This window comes from Melozone crissalis, unplaced genomic scaffold, assembly GCF_028551555.1.
Source record: "Melozone crissalis strain CALT ecotype California unplaced genomic scaffold, PUWL_Pcris_2 ptg000042l_1, whole genome shotgun sequence".
Taxonomy (NCBI): Eukaryota; Metazoa; Chordata; class Aves; order Passeriformes; family Passerellidae; genus Melozone; species Melozone crissalis.
The window spans coordinates 64,649,144-64,668,690 of record NW_026535820.1 but is presented as its reverse complement, the minus strand read 5'-3'; the positions used below and the strand labels follow the sequence as shown (position 1 = coordinate 64,668,690).

The 19,547-nt window shown below is 41.9% G+C and overlaps 2 protein-coding genes across 3 annotated transcripts; one reads left to right on the top strand and one right to left on the bottom strand.

The window, feature by feature from the left end:
- The first annotated feature begins 194 nt into the window (after positions 1–194).
- TXNL4A (thioredoxin like 4A) lies at positions 195–8,916 on the top strand. Of its 2 annotated transcripts, XM_054285335.1 has the most exons (4): positions 196–394; positions 1,682–1,759; positions 7,626–7,729; positions 8,348–8,916. In XM_054285335.1, exons 3-4 carry the CDS (start codon positions 7,686–7,688, stop codon positions 8,517–8,519), a joined length of 216 nt encoding a protein of 71 aa, XP_054141310.1. In that variant the 5' UTR covers positions 196–394; positions 1,682–1,759; positions 7,626–7,685; the 3' UTR covers positions 8,520–8,916. The 2 variants fall into 2 exon arrangements, with proteins under 2 accessions (XP_054141309.1, XP_054141310.1); XM_054285334.1 differs by lacking the exon at positions 1,682–1,759 and having other exon boundaries at positions 195–394.
- Positions 8,917–11,331: 2,415 nt separating this feature from the next.
- On the bottom strand, positions 11,332–13,377 carry HSBP1L1 (heat shock factor binding protein 1 like 1). Its single transcript, XM_054285022.1, is given in 5 exon segments — positions 11,332–11,931; positions 11,934–11,946; positions 12,174–12,268; positions 13,147–13,213; positions 13,313–13,377. Coding segments are annotated over 5 exon segments (294 nt in total). The 5' UTR covers positions 13,358–13,377; the 3' UTR covers positions 11,332–11,857.
- Positions 13,378–19,547: the final 6,170 nt, after the last annotated feature.

Here is a 19,547-nt window from a genome sequence, read left to right as displayed (position 1 = left end):
CGTTCCCGTGCCCGCCCTTCCGCTTCCCGTCCGTGCCGGCGCTGCCGCCGCTCCGCGTCTCTGAGGGGAGGACGCCCGCGGGGTGCGCTGGGGACGGGCCTCGCCGGGATGGGCGGGCTGGGGGGGGCTCCCTGCTGGCGCTCGGTGCCCGCCGGCGCCCCGGGAGGGCCCGGGGAGGGCTCGGGCTGTCAGCTGCATGGGCATCCCTGTCGTCCCGCAGGCTCCCCAGCCGGCCGCCAGGATGTCGTACATGCTGCCGCACTTGCACAATGGGTGGCAGGTGGACCAGGCCATCCTGTCGGAGGAGGACCGGGTCGTGGTCATCCGCTTCGGACACGACTGGGACCCCACGTGCATGAAGATGGATGAGGTCCTGTACAGCATTGCCGAGAAGGTAAACGGGATCTTTCTGCCCCTTCTGAGCTCAGTGTTCCCCATGGCTTGCTTGGAGCCTGGGGCAGCTTGTAACCGGGGTTCTGCACAGGTATCCCAGCTTTAGGAGACAGCGGGAAAGTTGTGTGGTTTCACTTTCACGAATGTCTCCTAAAGAGTGCTCTGATGTTTGCAGTGTTCTGGGGGAGGGTGAAAAGAGCGTCGCAGGTGTTCGGAAGTCGAGGGTGCTGCTAGTCAATAACCCGTCACCGAGGGAGCATCGGCGTTCAGGCAGAAACAGTGCTCGGTGCTAGGGCTGCTGCGGCTCCAGGTAACGCAGCCCTCTCGCTTCACGCTGGAAATGTACCTTTAGATTTTCATCTGAATAGCTTGAAAAGTTACTTTCACTTTGTCTCTTAAAAATGGTGAGACACTAAAATGTGCAGGATGGTATTGATTAATCTGTCACTCATATAATTCTGATTAATTTATCAGCAGTATTAATCTGCCAATGATGTTATCCATGGACACCAGTAGCATTCTGCTGAATTGCATGGACTGAATTAAATTTTAAGAGCCAAACCCCACAGCTGTTTTCAGATGGAAACTGAATGATTAAAAACAGACGATCACTTACTTAAGAAAGATGCATAGATAGGAAAAATTAGACTGTTAGGATACACAATCAGCTACAATTTACCTTTTCATATATTTGCTAAAGATTTTGCCATACGATAGATGTAGAATATTGACAGCTCTTTAACTGAACCGCATGAAGGAAGAAACAAAAATATCTGAATCAGAAATGGTAACTTGGGTAGGAAAAGGTGTCAGCTATCATAGAAATCAAGAATGGTTTGGTTTGGAAGGGACCTTAAAGATTCTCTCATTCCAGCTCTCCTGCTCTCCTGCACAGGTTGCTCAAGGCCTCATCCAGCCTGGCCTTGAACACTGCCAGGAATGGAGCATCCAGAACTTTGCTGCCTTAATAGAAAGTTCTGTGCATGCTGCATAGATTGACATGGAGTTGTTTTTGTGGTTTACTTTGCCTTCAGAAGTTTTCTTAAATAACTAGTGTCTTGAAAATCCCCACAGAGGTTAAGAATGCAGTATTAGAATGTAGGAATGAGTTGTGACATGTTTTAATACCGTTGTTTTGTATTCAGCCTGGTGGGAGTGTTATGCTCAGATACTGTTAGTATGGACTTGTGGCAGGATGCTTGGAAATTTGGCAGACCTGTTGGCAGTTAGGGGTGACTGGGGGAAGAAAGAACAAAGTAACTTCTTATTTAAAAATCTCCCTCTGCAGAAATGGCAAATTAAAGGGAGAGATCCTACCTCATCCTCTTGCTTACAAGCCATGTTTGGATCTCTGCTGTTTTAAAGAGTGAGTAAAAGTTCCAATTGTCCAGGTGTTTATTCTAGAGAATAATACATAATGTTAATGGGTTATAATTGCAGGCTATGTCTGAAGGCAATGTGGCCATATTTTACATTTGTTACCCTGGTGCAATAATCTTTTAGACTGCAGCATATTTTTGGGTAGCAGTAATATTTATCTGTATTTTATGATAGGAGAACAGGGTTTTCTTTTCAGTTTTTGTGGAAAAAGAAACTAGAATGCTATGTGAAAGTACAAAGTAGATTATTTTCACTGAAATGTACTCTCCTTGCAGCTGAGTTTTTCCCCTAGTGTTATATGAAAAAGAAGCAAAGTTTCACTGAATGTCAAAACAAATCATAATTGTAAGATGTTGGATTTTTTTTTTTTTGCTTTGTCAGGGTTTCAGTCAAACATTGATTGAAGCAAGAATTGAGTTTCACAAATTTTGTCTTAATGACCTTTTATAAAAATATACTTTTTTCTTTTCTTTAAAGGGAACTCATAAACCTATCCCCTAAAATACAGGGATTGGTTTGCTAAATTAATGCACCTTGTTTAAGAAATTATTTATTTATGAGTGAATAGTGTAAATGAGGTAACTGTTGTATTGGATCAGTTTGGGTTTAGGGAGGATTTTTCAAATGTTGTGCATTTATTTAACCATAATCAGAAGTGTGAATAGCTGTGGGTTTTCCTCGAACATTAGTTGTGCCTCTGCATTTCTGCTAAGGTTACATGAAAAGTGAGAGAGGAAAAGAATGTGGGGCAGGGAAAGAGGTAGCTGTGAAAAAAGCATATAGGTATGTTAGCTACTGGTGTTTGTAGTTAAAAGCTGAGCAAAGTTAATCCATTTACTGATGTCTGTAGTATTCAAAATTATTAGCTGTAAGTGCTGCTCTTGGCAGTACAGCCTTTCTCTTTTACCCTAGAAATTTATCACCTAAACTTACAGCATAATTAGCAAGAAAAAAGTTCAAATAAATATCACCAGTACAGACTTTCAAGTTTGTACTTGCTCTGTTCAGTTCAGTAATGCAAGTCTGCCAGCTACCTTCAGTTCAAGTCATCTGCTGCAAATGCTAGTCTCTGTTCCTGTATTTTTTTCCTGCAAGTTTCTTGACTGTAAAGCAGTATTTTGTTCTTCTAAACAGAAAAAACACTGTCTAGAAACTGATTAGAAAGATGAGAAGGTGGAATCTTGGATCTTGTTCCAGATTTCCTTAGATATTTGGGCTATAAGGTTTGCTTTTCAAAGGCAGCTGAAATCTTAACAACTGAAAAAACAGGAGCATTACTTACCTCTGACAGAAATTTTAAGAAACTTCACGATATTTGTCAGTCATCCTGGGCATTAATCATAGTGTCAATCTCATGTTGTAGGAATGAATTTACTTATTTTTCAGAAGGATATTGTTAATTAAAGGAGTCAGGGAGGGGAACTTCAGAGGATAAATGAGTCCCATGGCAAATGATTTTTCCTACATCTGTGTTTACTAGCAAGTATGTGAAGACAGGATACAGAATCTTTATCTGATGTTAAAAGTCCTGTAGATTCCTCTGCTTTATAGTCTTGAGCCATTCAGTGTAAAGATTTCAGTGGCCAGGCAGTAATGTGCTTTTGGGTTTTCTACATGCATCTTCAGCCACGTGGATTGATGGGGCTGATCTATGAAACTACCATCACTAGGGAGAAGGGGCAAAACTGCAGCCCAACCTATGAAAACAGGTCACACAGTTTTGAATCTGTGCTGCTGTTTGACTTATGTCTCCTACTCTGCCCTGTGCCCATGGAACAGCAGCTCCAACAGCCTGGTAAGGCAGAGAAAGTTTTGAATTGAAAGAGAGGTAGGGGAAGTCAGGAGTGTCAGAAGTAGTTATTATCTGTCTCTGAAAATGCTTTTATCTTCAGTTGTTGCACAAGTGAGGTGCTGCCCTGAAGGAGGTGTCTCACTAGAGTTTTGATTTTTTTTTCAGAAAGCAGTTAACTTACTGCAACAAATTTACTGTATTAAGTGTATGTTATGAGGTTAAGCACTTTCAGAGTAAACTTGTGTTATTATATGTCCCTTCTCTCGGCTGTTTTGTGGCCTGGAAAGGCTCGGAGATGGCCTTGGGCAGCCCGCGCTTCAAAGGATGAGAAGAGGCTACAGGTCTTTCTCGGACTCCAGTATTTATTGGTTGTTCATCTAAAAGATTTTCTCTTTGCCCAACAGAGGTCCGCACAGCAAGCCAGCCACGTGCACACTGCGAGCCCCCGGGGCGGTCACTTATCTTTATACTCAAAATTACGTATACAATATTTACCCATTATTTCCAATACCTTTTACCCTTATTGACCGGTGCACTTTTAGTAATAACCAATCCCAAAGTGCCACCATCACCACAGAAGATGGAGGCCAAGAAGAAGGAGGACAGGACACGCCCCAATTCCTCCATCTTACTTCTTTAGACCCCCCTGTACAGAAATCCTAAACCCTGTGTCTTACACTCCAATTAACTTATCCCTTCACCATTCACCCCAGTGAAATCCTCCCATCCTCATACAGGTGTCGTCTCTCGTGTAGGATCAAAGTCCAGCCACCAGACACTTCTGGCAACATTCCAGGACTCCCGAGCCCCCCAAGGGTGGTCTCGGTCACTCTGCACCTCAGTCCTGAGGTTCTGAGATCCCACAATTATATGTTTAGCTTCTAAAATACTACAAGGTTTTTTTCATATTGTCTCTACCGTAAAATTTTGATTTATATTAACAAATTCAGTGTAGTCCCCCTTGTAACTACTGCAACTGCTTGTATTTACTTGGATTTGCATGTTTAGAGTTGTATTTTATTCTTGTTCTGAGGTGCTCATACTGTATCCTCAGTTACAACTCACAAATCAGGTAGAAAACTTGTCAGCAACCACTGCCTTGACAGGGTAGCAAAGCTGGTTTTGTACAGGAATGTTGGTTTTCAACGGACACCTGTGTCTGAGCAATGGATTCACATCCCAGCAGAGAGAGGTCAGCCTTTGGTTTGTCTCCACAAACCGTGAACATCCACAGCAGTCTGAATCCATAAATACTTCCCCTGGTTTTGCTTAAATCACAGCTTTTTTGTGAATTAGAGCTGGCTGCGTGTGAAGCTGGCTCAGATGCTGCTCTGTACTGCTGCTGTCTTGGCTCCAATATTGTGTCTGAGACAGGAGCTGCTTCTTCAGACTCTAAAACTGGTCAGTACTGTGCAAAAAGAGACATCTGAGTCTCTGCAAGGCTTGTCTTGTGTTGAAATGAAATGCCTCTTGGTGACCAGCTTGCCCAGCCTGGCACATTAAATTGCCCAGCCCCTAAACATTCCATAGGCCATTGCAGTTCTTCTGCATCACCCTCTCCATGTGTTTGTCTCATCCCTCCTTAGGCCTGAATTCCTATTTCCTGCTGCTGTCCTTGGCAGCCAGTGCCCAAACTCAACAGAGCACACCCTCATTCAATGTGCTTGTAAGCTAGCTTGTTTTGGAGTGGTGATCATGCCAAATTTGAAATTAGGAAAGCGAGGGGTAAAGAACAGAGCATCTTTTAAAGTTTTGAATTAAAATTTGAGTCCAGCTTTAAGCTCTGCTTCAGACTTAATATGAGCTTTTCAGCAGGTGACTGTCATCAGTTTCACTTCTATGAAAGTAGGTCAGAGAAGGAAGATTTAATTAATGTCTTGGATGCCTGGGTCCTGGTGATGATTTGCACATGTGCTCTGCAAAGGGGATTTGAGTGATCCACTCCTTTTCAGTAAGATTTATGTACTATGTACTAACTAAGACTTTTATAGTCTGTTTCTCTTGTATGAAATCCTAGGCTGTTGATGAGCACTGCTAGTGACATGCATTTCTGGTTCTGCAACAACTCAACTAAATTAAATGCATATAGTATCAAACTGACTTTAAAAAGTTTTTTTTGTTCTAGTACTATCTGGAGTACAGAGTTCTTGAAAGTAAAATTTTGGTTTAGGACTGCTTATGGAGTGGTATTCTGGTGCAACATGTAAATCTTCTTGGACTAATCTTTCACCGAAAAAAACAGGTCCCAAGAATATTTTATTAAAATAATTTTGCAAGCTCCAAATTAAGTAATTGTTCAGAGATGGTGTGCTCTGTCAAAATTGCTGAGCGTGTTGTAGAAATTCCCCCACATAGTGAAGGTGTTTTTGCTAAAAATGCCAGCAGGGTGGAAGAAGTAATGATAGGATAAAATGAAAATGGCTCCTTAGGTGTTTTGTTTTCTAAAAAAAGGATCAACCACCCCACAACTGCCTGCCAGGGCTCACCAGGGACTAGCTTCAGTCACTTCTCAGCTAAATTGTGCTGCCTTTGAACATCCCATTAAGGTTCTTAGAAGTCTTTAATGTAAAATTGTGAAGGATCTCTTCAGAGAGTTTGATATTATGACTGTTTTAGTTTACAAGGCTTTACCTCTTGCCTGATTTAGAACATAGGGATGTTTTCATTGGAATGTTGACTGAACCTAGGACTATAACTGGCTCCATAAAAGCGCAGTAAAGACTTTAAATGCTGCTTCACTCTAGAAGAGATTTTACCTTCTTTGCTAGTAATGCTTACATGCATTCTTGAAGTGTGATTATTTTTTATAATTTTGAAACTGTCTTGAAGCAGAAGTCCATAAAAATTTATTTACTCTGTGCTTCTGAGGTTTTTTTTTTGTAAATAACCATTTCCATACTTTCTCAGTAAAGCGCCTGCTAGGATGTCTACGTACAAGCTACACAATATTTTTCTCATACAAACTAATCCTGCTCTGTGAACTAAAATAAAAGATTGTTCCATCAGGCAGATATTATACTCATCATAGCATTTCCAGACTTTTGATAGCAAAAAATTAACAAGTGGGAAGCACTGTCATGAACAGTGCATTTGTCATAGATTTTAGACCATGTGTGTCAACCTCAGGCTAGTAATTCTGGGCAGCCAAATGGGAGGGACCAAAATTGTGTTAGCAGGTAACTGAGGATGGGGAGACACAATTGTGGGCTCCTGGTGTAGTGCAAAAGCATTTGATAATATACCTTATAGTTTGTGCGTTCTGACTTAGAATGTAATGTGTGTGAGTGTGTTAATTTCTACTGTGCACTTATGAGCTGAGTTTAGAAACCAAAATTTCCCCTAATTCCACTTAATAACAAGTATGCTACATCAAGGAAACAAAAATGTGCCATGGTTTTCTTGCAGAAATGAAGGCATTGACTGTGACACTAGAGGGGAGGGATTCTTTTGCATCTGAGTAACTCTGCAAAATAAAAGCCAGTTTTACCAGAATTGTCCAGACATGAGCTTCTCATGAAGGTCTTACTTCTTTAGCAATTGCACTTTTAAATTTTAGCTTTGCACCTCTCAGCAAAAGCTACTAGTTTTTAAATTAAATTATAAGTTTACAATTTTACACAAATTGTATGTTTTAGAGGGGGAAGAATGCTTGGAGGCAGGCACCAGGGCATTGTAGATCATTAATTTTCTGAAGTCTATAAGCAGTTGATGACACAGGCAAAATGTGTCAGCTTGGCTTGCACAAAGCAACTATTCTGCTTCTTTAGAGCTGTGCATGTCACTGTGAGTTCTCAGCTCTATATAAAGGGCATTTGTTTCTCTGGATGTTGATTTAGCATAGTATCTTTCCAGTTTACACTGGATGTGAAATGAGCTTCTGAGCTATATTGAAAAATATTTTCCATGTTAATTGGTTGTTGTGATTAAAAATAAAAGCAAGGCTGTTTATTCTGATTTTATGACTTAATAATTTGGAAAATAGATGTTACAATAATGAAAGCTTATGCCTTTTAATTGGTAATATATACAGCTTTTGTATTTCCTGTTTTCTTCTGTTTAGGTTAAAAACTTTGCTGTTATTTATCTTGTGGACATCACTGAAGTACCAGACTTCAACAAGATGTACGAGTTGTATGATCCCTGTACCGTCATGTTTTTCTTCAGGTATGTGACGGTTCTGGAATGTAACTCATTTAAACTTTCTGTTTGTCAAATGCAGTGTCTCAGCAGATCATTTCCAAATGCATAATAGCACACTGATGCCTATATTTACATTGCTCTACAGAAGAATAAACTGATTTTATAGGAAAATGGCTTGTTTTCCAATTAGCCTGGTAACAATGTTTGATAATAGAGTGTGAATTAATGATAGTGAAAACCGGGTTTATTATCCATTTTTCTTAGTTTTAAATTTCAAACTTCCTGTAGAGAATACTGTAGTAACATAGCAGTCAAGCTTGCCAAACTTGCTTTCAAGATAAATCAAAAGTAATAAGGTTTTTCTGGAGTTAAGGTTTCTACATTGATGAGATAAAACGTTCTACTGACAAGCATGGAAGTCTCTCTGGAGATAGACAGTAGTGGGAAAGAAATACAAATAATAAGGAATATGCTGAAGGATAATTGCACTGAATAACCATTTTGGAGTAATGATTGTTTTGCAAGCCTGTTTATGTTATAAGGGCTTCCTTTGATCGTACAAAGCATTTGGGGTAGAGTATAAGATTTCTTTCTGAATTGTAATACCATATTAACCTGGTTTTTTGTTCTTCCTCTTTAAAGGAACAAACACATCATGATTGATTTAGGTACAGGTAATAACAACAAGATCAACTGGGCAATGGAAGATAAGCAGGAGATGATTGACATTATAGAAACTGTTTATAGAGGAGCCCGCAAAGGTCGAGGTTTGGTGGTATCGCCGAAAGATTATTCCACTAAATACAGATATTGATGTTTCTTTGGGCTGCCTTTTCTCATAATCCTATGTCCAGTTACACTTATTCCTGTGTATGTGTGTATATAAATGTATATTAAAAGAAAAAAAACCTACAAGTCCTTGAATATTGAGCATAATTTGAATGATTTAAAATATTTGAGTTCTGTTTGAGAAGCAGAAAACTTAAAGCCTGGAACTATCTTGAATATTACTGCAGTAATATTGTAGCTGAATTTTGGGGTTTTCTTTTTTAAAGACTCTCCTTTGTTGTCCTTTTGGTATTACATATTTTTGTACACAAAAAGCCTGTTTGCAGAAAAAGCATTTTAAATTGTTTCATTTGCTTTTATTACACAAATATCTAGGAAAACTATACTATAGTGTTTTTAAAGAATAAAGTGAGTTCCACTTATTCACCTTGGTTTTTTTTCAGCTAATGAAATTTGACAGTGAGTAGAGATGGGTGCATTGGGTGCAAGTCTGTTGGGACTTCTGTTGGGATTTCCTTGCGTATCGTACTAGTCCCCTGTATGCACTAAAAATGGGAATAAAACAAGGTGCATTTATTAGTATTTAACAGAACTCAAAAAACATCTCCTGTGACTTTGCTCACCACCACACCCCCATCAGCCTAATGGACTTGTGGTGCCAGACTCCTTTTCCATGGTGGCTGGGCACTCACTTTGAAGCACTTGGTGAACTCTGCAGTGCCAAAGCATAGTTGCACTTCTGGAGCTGGCTGCAGACAGCAGCTAAGGAAACCAAAAGCCATGGTGTCACTTGACCTCCAGTTTGCCTAACAGTATACATAAAATGCACATGTACTTGGGAGACTCGGATTGGATTCCACTGTGGCATAGCTTTAGAAATTTCCATTTGCATTTCTGACAACTTTTATGATAATGGAGTTGATGCTGTGTGGGGGCTTGTTTGTTTTTTAAACTGATACATGTGTATTTACAGGATTAATTAAAACCAAACCAGGCTAGCTCCCTTCTCCAGAAAGAAGAAATCCGGTTTGTTACAAGCCAAACAATCATTTCTACTACCAAGTATGTTGTAGAGGATTTAGAAAGGGTGAAGAAAGTAAAACAAAAGGGTCTCCATTTCTGCTGAAGTTAATCTGGTTTAGAGTGGTTATTGATTTGGAATAATTTATGTTGGAAGGGAATGTCAGCCTCTCAGTCACAGTAGGTTCCACATGGTCAGGTTGCGCAGGATCGTGTCCAGTGTTGAGTTGGTTGGACTAGATGATCTTCAAAATGCCTTCCAACCTTGATGATTCCATGTTCTCTAAGGATGGAGATTCTTCAGCCTTTCTGGAAGTCCCGTTCTGCTGTTTGAGCACCTTCGTAGGTGAAAAAGATGTTCCTTGCGCCTAGCTGGAATTTTCCATGTTTCAGCTTGTGTTGAGTAACCCTGGTGTACAACACTTTCAACAAGAGTCTGTTCCCCGTGCTCTGCCATGGGATCATGGTTGGCAGCAAAAAGCCACAGTCCTTTCTTTAGGCTGGACTAAGAGATTTCTCTCAAACCTTGTGTCTGCTGTAGCCCACTCCATCTTGGTGGCTGTTTCACCTCCCTCACACCACTGCATCTCTTGAATGGGCAGCCCCCAAACTGACAGAATATTGTGGGTGTGGTGTTCCAGCAGGTGAATGGAGGGGGAATGACTTGCTGGCCCTACTTTGTGCTCATACCTGGGCACCCTGCCCACTCAGCCAACCTTTCCTCCAGACCCCTTTCTTGCAAAGCAGTGCCAACCAGCCCCTCACACCTGCCCAGCTTGGCATTTTGAACTTCAGCAAGGTCCTGTTGGCCCACTTCTCCAGCCTGTCCTCCAGCACACCAACCTCTCCCCCCAGTCTGACAGTATGTGCAAGTCTACACTGATTAAAGCCTTAATTGAAATGATTTCTTGATCTTAATGAAGGCTGTAATAGAAGCATTTCTCCCTCATTAGCTGAGGTATTTTGCTAACCTGGCAATGCTTCAGTTTCTGCATTTCTGGTAAAAGGTTCCCATTACATTGCAAACTAAATCTTCCCTGCAGAGTACCTATGTTTTGGTATACAACCACCTTAAATTTAGTGCAGATGTCCTGTTTTCTGACTACCAATTTCTTCTTCTGGACAGGCCTGGTAACTAGAATTCCTCATCTATTTCCAGGTCTTTAAATAAAATAAACTATTTTCATCAAAACAGCTAACATTAAAGAATTGAAATTGTCACAATATAAATACCTGGGTGATGTTACCTGCACTGGTGTGCACAGCTTTTTGTGGGCTTGTGCAAAGAGTAACAACTGAGCAGTTGTAGTCTACAAATACTGCCATTTTTTTTAGTACAGAATGGCTTATTCTAAGAACATATAAGTTAAAAAGGCAACAAATCTTACTGTTTTAATATTAAAATAAATACATTTTCATTCATTGAAAACATTTGTGATTGGATAAGTTCACTCTATAGAATATAGTTTTCTATGCAAAACAGTGGCTTTGCCTTCTCTGAAACTAACAGTTCTTTTTCAGCTCCAGGAAATAGTGTCCCACTTAGATGAACAAACCCAGCTTTCTATTTTTTTCCTGGGACAATAGTTTAATTTTTTTTTCAAGATTCTGTTATGACATGATACAAATACATTTGTTTTCCCTTAACATTTTTTGTCAGTGTGACTCTAGACTGGAAAATGTCGGAGTCAGGGCTATGCTGTTCTACCTTAGTCTTCCTCAAATACATCCTCATTTCAGTGCTGCACAGATACAGTGAATAAGTAGGTTAATGATTTATTAATGAATGTGATTCAGCATGGAGATAGGAAGACAAATACATCTTTGTGGATTGTCTTTCTGCATTTCTGAAAATTACTGCATACTTTGTGCAAAAGGCATCAGAATGAACAGATACCTAAATTACTTCAGAATATTGACAGACATTCATGTCTTTCACTGTGTAAGAAGTTCCAATGACGAGAGGAATTCATGTGTCTCAATTCGAATCAGGAAAGTGTGCAACAACAGGAAGACATCACTTGCATCCACAGCACATGGAAGCAGTGCTGCCTCATAAATACTGAGAGCACAGAGTCAGCCATCCATCCGGGAGGGGGCTGGCATGTGCATGAGACAGATATGAAATCCAGAACACAATCCTGATATGTAGTATCATTTTATATTATGAAGTGATTGACTATAGCTTACTGCTGTGTTTGTGGTGAGTGTGTGAGGGGTGTGCTCCAAGCCACACTGGGAAGCTGTAGTAGGTTTAAAAGCAGAGGTACATAAATTGACACCAGTGAGCATCCTCAGCTAGGTCAGCATAGCTGAGGGGCAGGAGTCATGGCCAGCAACACTTCAAGCCACACACATTTCCCTATGAATGGACAGCCTCGGTTTACACACCTGGGGTGAGTTAGCACTGCCACCTTGTATATTGCACTCAGCTGGAACAGAGGCAGTAAGATGCAGTTTTTGTTTTGTAAAAGTGGTCACATTCTTTGTCTCTTGGCAAAAAAAAATCCAAGGTATATTAAATATGTTTTTTAAAAAGTACACTTTCAAATCCAAGAAAATGCAGGTACACTAAATGTGTAAACACCATTACTCGCCCAGCACTCAAAACTAAATGGAAATGCATAAACCACAGAAAAACTTAATTAAGTGTCTTTACTCCCAATTCTTCATCACTGTTTTCTACCCCAGCCTCTGTCATCAGGTCAGCAACACGCTTCTCAAGGTCATTGATGCGCTCGCCCATTTCTTCCAGTAAAAAGTTAAAGATAACTTCTATAAATAAGAGTTCTACATTTTTACAAGTTTTTTCTACTGTAAGAAGAACAAGCAGCTTTCTTTCAGATGTGTCAGTCTTTACTTGTTCATGCTTAACATAAGATGAAGCATGCACAAGGTGGTATTGTTAGAATACAATCCCTCATTCTCTTACAACAGATAAGCATTCAAATTCTTAGTATCAAAAGCCTTTGCAAATATTCATGAGTGAACTGTGTGATTGTTTTCTTTCTGAGGAACTCTTTTAGGTGATACCATACAGATAACCTACAGAATTAGAATATGAGTGCTACTCAAACATTATTCAGGAAGTAGCCGCTTAGTTTCGGAAAAAAAAATAAATTAACAAATGCTTCAGAAAGCAGAGGTAGTTTCTGTAAGCACATGTAATAAAGCTCAGAGGCCCTTCAGGTCTGATTTTCTTCTTTTGAGGGCTCACCTTGTCATGCTCAGGCCAACAGCTGCTTTTAAACCGTGGCTCGTTTTAGTTGCATTTTTGGAGAAGGATGCTTTTTTAAATGCACCTTCGGAATCTTTATACATAATTCGATGTTTATTTTACTTGAAAGCCAGAATTGCTGCACAGAGACTACCGTGGTACTTGTGGTGAAACACTTTTTAGGGTTCCCTTCTTAGAAAAAGTGATCTATAAAGAGGCTGGGGCGGGGGTAAGTCAGGTGCCTGTACGTCACAGGCGTTTACCCCGGCACACATCCCGGGCTAATGTGATGTTTACGGGAGAAGCCCACCCCGCTGTTAGAAGCAAAGAGCCCGCCCGCACCCAGCAGCGCGCAGGGGGCCCAGCCGCGGGATCCCGAACCCAGCCGCGGCATCCGACGTTCCAAAGAGGATATTTCTCAGCGTCAGCTTCTCTGTCAGAGCCTCAAAATTCTCCTGCAGCCGGCAGAGCAGATTTTCCGCCTAGGGGGGAAGGGGGAAAATGAACAGCGGGGAAGCAGAAGGCAGGGCCCGGCCGCACGGGACCCCCAGCAGGACACCCACCCGCCCGGCCCCGCTCACCAGCTGCGGCAGCTCCGCGGCTCCCGGCGGCTCCGCGGCCGCCATCGGCTCCGGCTCCGCGGGCGCGGCGGGGCGGGCACAGCGCGCACGGCCCCGCCCGCAGCGCTCCGCGGGCAGCCGGGGAGCCTTTCCCGGCCAGTGCTGTGTTTGCTGGAGAAAGCGTCGTTCCGCGCGGCAGCAACTAAATAAGGATGCCGAGGTTTCATCTTAAGAGGTCTTACAATTTTATTTTTTTTAAAGGTTTCCTTCCTTTTCTCCCGTGCAATTAGTTTTGTGTAATGGAGTGGTAAAAATACCGTGGTGGTTGAAGTTCCTTGCACTGCAATGCCCAGCGAGACAACATCAAAGGCATCAGCAAGGGTCACATGGTGCCTCTTGCAGCACCAGCATCTAGGTCATCCCTGGCTTTTGGCTGCACAGTGTAAAAAAGCTCCCAGTGCATACAGAGGTGTCTTTCTTCTGGATGCCTGATGTAAATGAAGAGGTTTTCATTTCACTGTGCCTGTATGGTTAGGAGCGTATCACTGTTAGGCAATAAATTATCTTAGTCAATTACTTTGAGTAATTACATATGCTAGATATGCCAAATATGTGTCTTCATGCACAAAAAATTTCTGAGCTGGGAATTACTTCAGTTGCTGTAAGCCTACCACTTAGAATCTTTCGTAATAAACTTAATTATTCTCCTTCTTGACCTTCCCCATCTCATTTGAGAGGGTGTGTTAATCTCTGAAGTGAAATTCTGGCATCAAAGCAAACCTCCGCATTGCTACCTGCTTCCCATAATTGTAGCTTCTCTGTACAGCCTTATTTTTTCCCACTCTTGCAGGTAGTCCTTGTTGTAGAAAGAAAAATAAAGCACATTTAGCAAAGCTTGAGTGTCCTAACAGTATCACTGCTCTAGAAAGCTTCTAGATAAACAAGTTGAACAATATTATGCATGTAGATAGAGTTTGCTTTTGTATGTAGCCACTAGCTTCAACCATACAGCCTTTTTGTTCTATTGCATAAGTAATAAGGAACAATTGGTGCTTCTTAACTGTTTATTTGTTGATAATAAATATTCTTTCCTTTAAGGCTAGGTGGTAGTAGTAGTAGCTAGAGCTGTAGTATTTTTGCATTTTTACTTCTGATAACAGCCATAGTCTTCCTGGTTTTCCCTCCTTCCAGAAGAGCTACAAAAGCTTCTCTCTCATGCAGCAGTATTTTCCCCCAGAGGCAGTAGAAGTGGCTCTGTCTGCTTGTGCCCAGTTATCTTGAACAAAGCCATAGAGTCCTATTCATAGTGAAGAGCTTGCAAGGATAAAGAAGCAGCTGGAAATGCAGAGGAGCAAGCATTATACAGCCAACCAATTCACAGGAATCCCACTACATCTTTGTAGTGCCACATTTTAGCAATGGCCAGGTTAGGGTTCAACTGAAAACAAGCATGACTTGATAAAAGGTTTTCTGTAATTAGCTCCTCATTTTTGTGAGGTAGGTCAGTGTGGTCAAAACAGAAAAAAAAAAATAATATCCAGCTGGCACAGCAATGAAGAACAGGCAATTAAAAGTGTGAAAGAGACTGAAAAATATTTGCCATGCATTTCCCCCTTCAAAGGTCTAGTTCTTTTACTTTGTGGGCACAGCAGATGATGTGAATGGCCCTCTTAGTTCAGATCTGGAGCTGAATGAGGCCAAGAGTGCACAGCTGGGTTTAGGAAATAAAAATAGAAGTGTCTTTAAAGCTAAAAGTAGTCATGGAAAAGTTCCAGACTTCAGAAAGCCTAAGAATAGAAGAGACAAATGACAGGACCAAATAGACTTTGCTTAGCAATGCATTTACTTAGAACTAGCATGCTTGGTTTTGCTCTTCTGCCTTCCAGTCTCTTCCTTCTCAGAGGGCTTAGAAGTTTGGAATTGAGCTGTTGCATACATTTCCAGGGTCTGAAATCTGGGGATGTAAGATGAGCCATAGTTTAAAGGCATAGTCCATGTTGGGCATGCACCCATGGGCTAAGGGAAGCTGAGCAAAGACCCTTTGGCTTTGTTTTGTTTCAAAAGCAAAGGGCTCGCTGAGAACCAGTAAACCACCGGTGTCACAGGAGTATTTAATGTAATAAGAATGCTTAATTTACTAAAAGGACAACAAGAAGTTCATTTTGGCAGTGAGTACAAAAACACTGAGGAGGTTTGAGAAAGGAGCAAAAGAGATTTGACAACAAATTCTTTTTCCATTCCAAAATATGCCCTATGCTGCTTTCTTTCAGTAAAAAGCTTAGACTTTAGTCACTTTCAGTCTAAATATGTCTTCTTGGTATGAAGAACATGAAGTAAAAATAAAATTAGGGTTACCTCGAGGCTGAGGTGCCATCTGCTTCCATCCTATTTCAGTGTTGCAGACCTATGGTGTGAACTCTTCACAGTGTGCGCTGAAATGGTATCCAAAGCATGTTTCCCTTGCTCTTTCCTGGGGAAATTCCAGTCCCTCCACTGCTGGAAGGAGAAGTCACAGTAGCAGGAGAGGACATAAAAGCATGTTGAAACATTTACAAGACCTAAGCTCCAAGTTCACTGCCATGCTGTAAAAGGCTGTGGTGTGGTGAGATAGAAGAACTTGTTGTAGAAATGCATTACTCTTGCTGTTTGGATGTTACATAGAGCCTCTTTCCCTCCTCTTTGCTAACAAATAAGATTTTATATACCAGGGCTAAGAAATCCTCTGGTCACATACTCCAAGCGTGTCTGGCTCAGGGTTGCTTTGGAATGGAGGTGAGGCCACAGAGAGGACATCTCAAAGAGAACCTGAATATTACATGTGTAGTAAGAGAGAAAACAGGAATTTGGTCCTGGAAGGAGACAAGGAGGCAAGTGGTCCTGGGCCAACATGGCAGCTTGTTTGGCAGCAGATCAGAAGGCAGGATGCAAATGGCACTGCAAATTTTGTGGGTTTGCTATTTTTTCTTCCTGGCAGAGGCATGGTCAATACTAAAAGTTTTCTCTGAAGAGAAAAGGGCCAGGCACAAGTTAGTGCTTTCAGCACAATCATGGTATTTTTGCTAACAAATTGTTGGGCTGGGTCTTTGAGTCATGCTGTGTTTGGTCCTTCCCTCTCAGGTAGCTTCTCTTGTGTCACTTTGCAGTAGTGATTCAGAGGGACACAATGTGCAGAATAAACGCTCTGGCTTTGCTAGGTCATCACCTTTATATGCAGCAATCCCAAATGGTGCTGATGGTTCTTGTAGCAAACTTTGACATGTACCCAATCTTTTGATTCAGCATGATGCAGTTCACTGACGCTTGCTCCACTGGAGTACTTCCTGGTGAAGGCATTGCTTTTCTTTCATATGGTAACATCAGTAGACCAACAAGTTGTTATTTAAAAGCATGGAAAGATGTGGTGAGTGAAATGCAAATGCCTCAGGCAGGGGAAAAAGGCATTCAGGTCTGTGGTGTCTGACAGCTGGTGTTCCTTTGAAACACAGTCATTTGAGGTGAATATTAAAAGCCTGGGTGTTTGCTCATGGTTCAAATTTCAGTTTCTGTATCTTTGAAGAGAAAAGGGTAATTCCAGCCGTTGGAAACATGATCCCTGATGGAGGTGCTCTGCCTTTAATAAAAATGTTCTGTATAAACTTTTATAAAAGTGTTCTTTAATAAAAGTAATAAAAGTTTTGGAACTGCTGCTTACAAATCCCCTTATTGTGAAATATTTCAGACAGCCCTTTCTGCAAGTATTTACAGAAAGAAAACTGAAAGGGTTAAGGATAATTTTGATCAGATGTTCAGTGCATGCTGTGGGCATCATGTACTGCTAAGCAGCTGTAACAGAACACAGGATGTAATTTTCGTTGTAAGTGTATTGCACCGGGATAAATGCAGGAGCAGCAGCAAGGTGACTTTGGAGGCTGGTCTGGTGGGTGATGGTGGCGTCCTTTGGCTCTGTGAGGAGCTGTGTGTAATTCACGGCTCTGTGAAATCACCCGCCCAGCAGCTGTTGACTGAGTTATTATGTGATCCAGAAATCTCCAGCTATGTTTCCCGGACATGGCTGGTAAGAGATGTTAAAAATAGGTTACTGTTGTAAAATAGGAAAAATAGGAAACTGTTGTAAAATAGTTAATAGATCGTAAAGCATGTACTGTTAGTTTGGTTATTATATTGTAAAAGGAGTTAAAAGGGTAGTTATAAAAAATACGGTACTCAACGTCCCATAATATACCTAAGTAAAGTGCTCCACTCGCAAGCCAAACGAGCCAGCCTTACAATGGGCTGTAATGTAATGGGCCAATCAAGCGCCTTAAACCTTCATGCAAATGAAGGATCCAAAAAGAAACCAGTCCAAAGGGACAAAAAACAGCATAAAAGGGGGCTTCTGACCCACTGAATTTGTGCCGCTCCATCGGGGACATCGCTACATCGCTGCTGAGGCAGACCCAGCCGCCGGCCTTGCAGCGTCCTTGACGGGAGCGCTCCTGCTGCTCGGCCCATGGGCTCCATGCTTTAGGCCTCTCTTTTTCTTATAATAAAAGCTGAAGTCACTTTAGTCCGGGAGCCTGCTCTTGGTTTTATCAAGAGGTGTTGCTTCCCATGCTTTTTTCTGCTCCAGCCTTGTTCCATTGTCTTTGTATAGTGAGGGTGAAAGACAATGCTCTTTCACCACTCAGCTCAGCTCCAGAAAGGCGGCAGGAGGGAGCTGGAGGTGTTTGTCCCTGGTGGGAGAGTGAGCAGGGTTTGTTTCTCTGGCCTGGCACGCCTGGCACTGCACCTGGGGGCTGTGTTCCAACCACCCTGTGGCCTTGCTCCTCACATGTGCACAGAAGAGCTTTCTGGAAGCAAATACAGTGTGTGACAGGTGAGGCTCTGCTGTGAGGGCAGGATGGGCAGCCCCTGCGGCACAAGGACAGTCAGCTGAGCTCACATGTTCAGATCCCACAGCCTGGTGTGGCTCTCTTCAGGGACCTCGTGGTCCAGAGCAGAATGTGCATTTTGTGCACAGATATTAAACATGGCATGTGCTGTGGTGCGTGATCGAAAGAGCATTTTTCTAAAATACTTGATAAAGAGAGCCTGTGCTGAAGAGGCAGGAAGCTGGGCAAAGGAGGGAGCGGTTCATTGGAAAATGCCCATTTTGCATTTCCAGAAGGTGTAAAGCACTGTGGGTAAAATTTCCTGTGACCAAACTGCAGTTATGCTAATGTTTCCTTCCAGCTTCAGACACAGTTTTTCCCAGAGGAGGCAACTGGAGTGTCTCCCTGGTACAGGCAGTTTAAATTCACCTTGAATGAATGGAAAGCATTTAGTATGGTTGCCTAAGATGCGAGTTGATTTGGGCAAATATGGACAATAACACTGGAGAACACTGAGTGTAAGACACATGCTCCTACAGCAAGGTGTGGGTCAGTGAGCAATGACAGTAATAAAAAAAAGCCAAGACTGTGGTAATCTGATTCTTTGGCTCTTTTTCTTTTTTTTTGGAGGGGGAAGGGAGAAAAAACTTGCCCTTCCTTATCTGAAACAAAGATCTTTTGCAAATATGCTCTTAAGACTGAAACCTTGACTGGCAGTGGCCTGCTTGCTTCTTCTGTGAGACATTTGTGGAAGACGAGAGGAGCTAAGAATTATGACAGGTATTTTATGCAGCTTGGGTAATGTTGGAAGCCCTCCCAGATCAGCTCCATTTAGTGTTCTACATGGTGTTTGCCAGCAGGGGACATTTGGATGCATATTCCAAGCATGCCTAGCAAAAGGCATCTGAAATTACAAGGGCATAGAGGGGCCAGAGGGTGTAAAGGGACACTGCCAGCATAGGTAGCACAAGTGTCGGCTGAGCAGAAGAGCGCTTGGGGATTTGGCCTTCCACAGCTGGGGAAGATGTGCAGTGGCATGGGTCCCCAAGGCTGCTCCCACTTTTAGGGCTGGACAGAGTGGCTCAGAGGACACATGAGGATGCTAATTTTCTCTCTGGGATAGATTCTGTATTAAGCAGAAACAAAACCACCTGTAACTGCAGCTCCTTGGGGTTTCAGAAAAGTCAGTCTGCTGTGTTTGTATCTGTCTTGTCTAAATTATCTTCGACTCAAGTATTACTCTTGCAATAAAGATGGTCTTTGGGATCTTTTTTTTCCCCATTCTGCACTCTGCTCTTGGTAAGGAGAGCATAAATTTAGTTTTGTTCTGTTTTTAAGTGTACCAGAGATGTTGAGCTTATCTAACAGAAACAAGCCAGGTGTGTGCTACAGTGTGTAAATGCCAC

What these genes read in the sequence shown, in the direction of transcription:
- TXNL4A (XM_054285334.1), top strand. Translation starts at nt 197, where the DNA reads ATGGGCATCCCTGTCGTCCCGCAGGCTCCCCAGCCGGCCGCCAGGATG. An exon ending in TGTACAGCATTGCCGAGAAG is followed by an intron (nt 395 to 7,625) that starts GTAAACGGGATC and finishes TCTTCTGTTTAG; the next exon opens with GTTAAAAACTTTGCTGTTAT. An exon ending in ACCGTCATGTTTTTCTTCAG is followed by an intron (nt 7,730 to 8,347) that starts GTATGTGACGGT and finishes TCCTCTTTAAAG; the next exon opens with GAACAAACACATCATGATTG.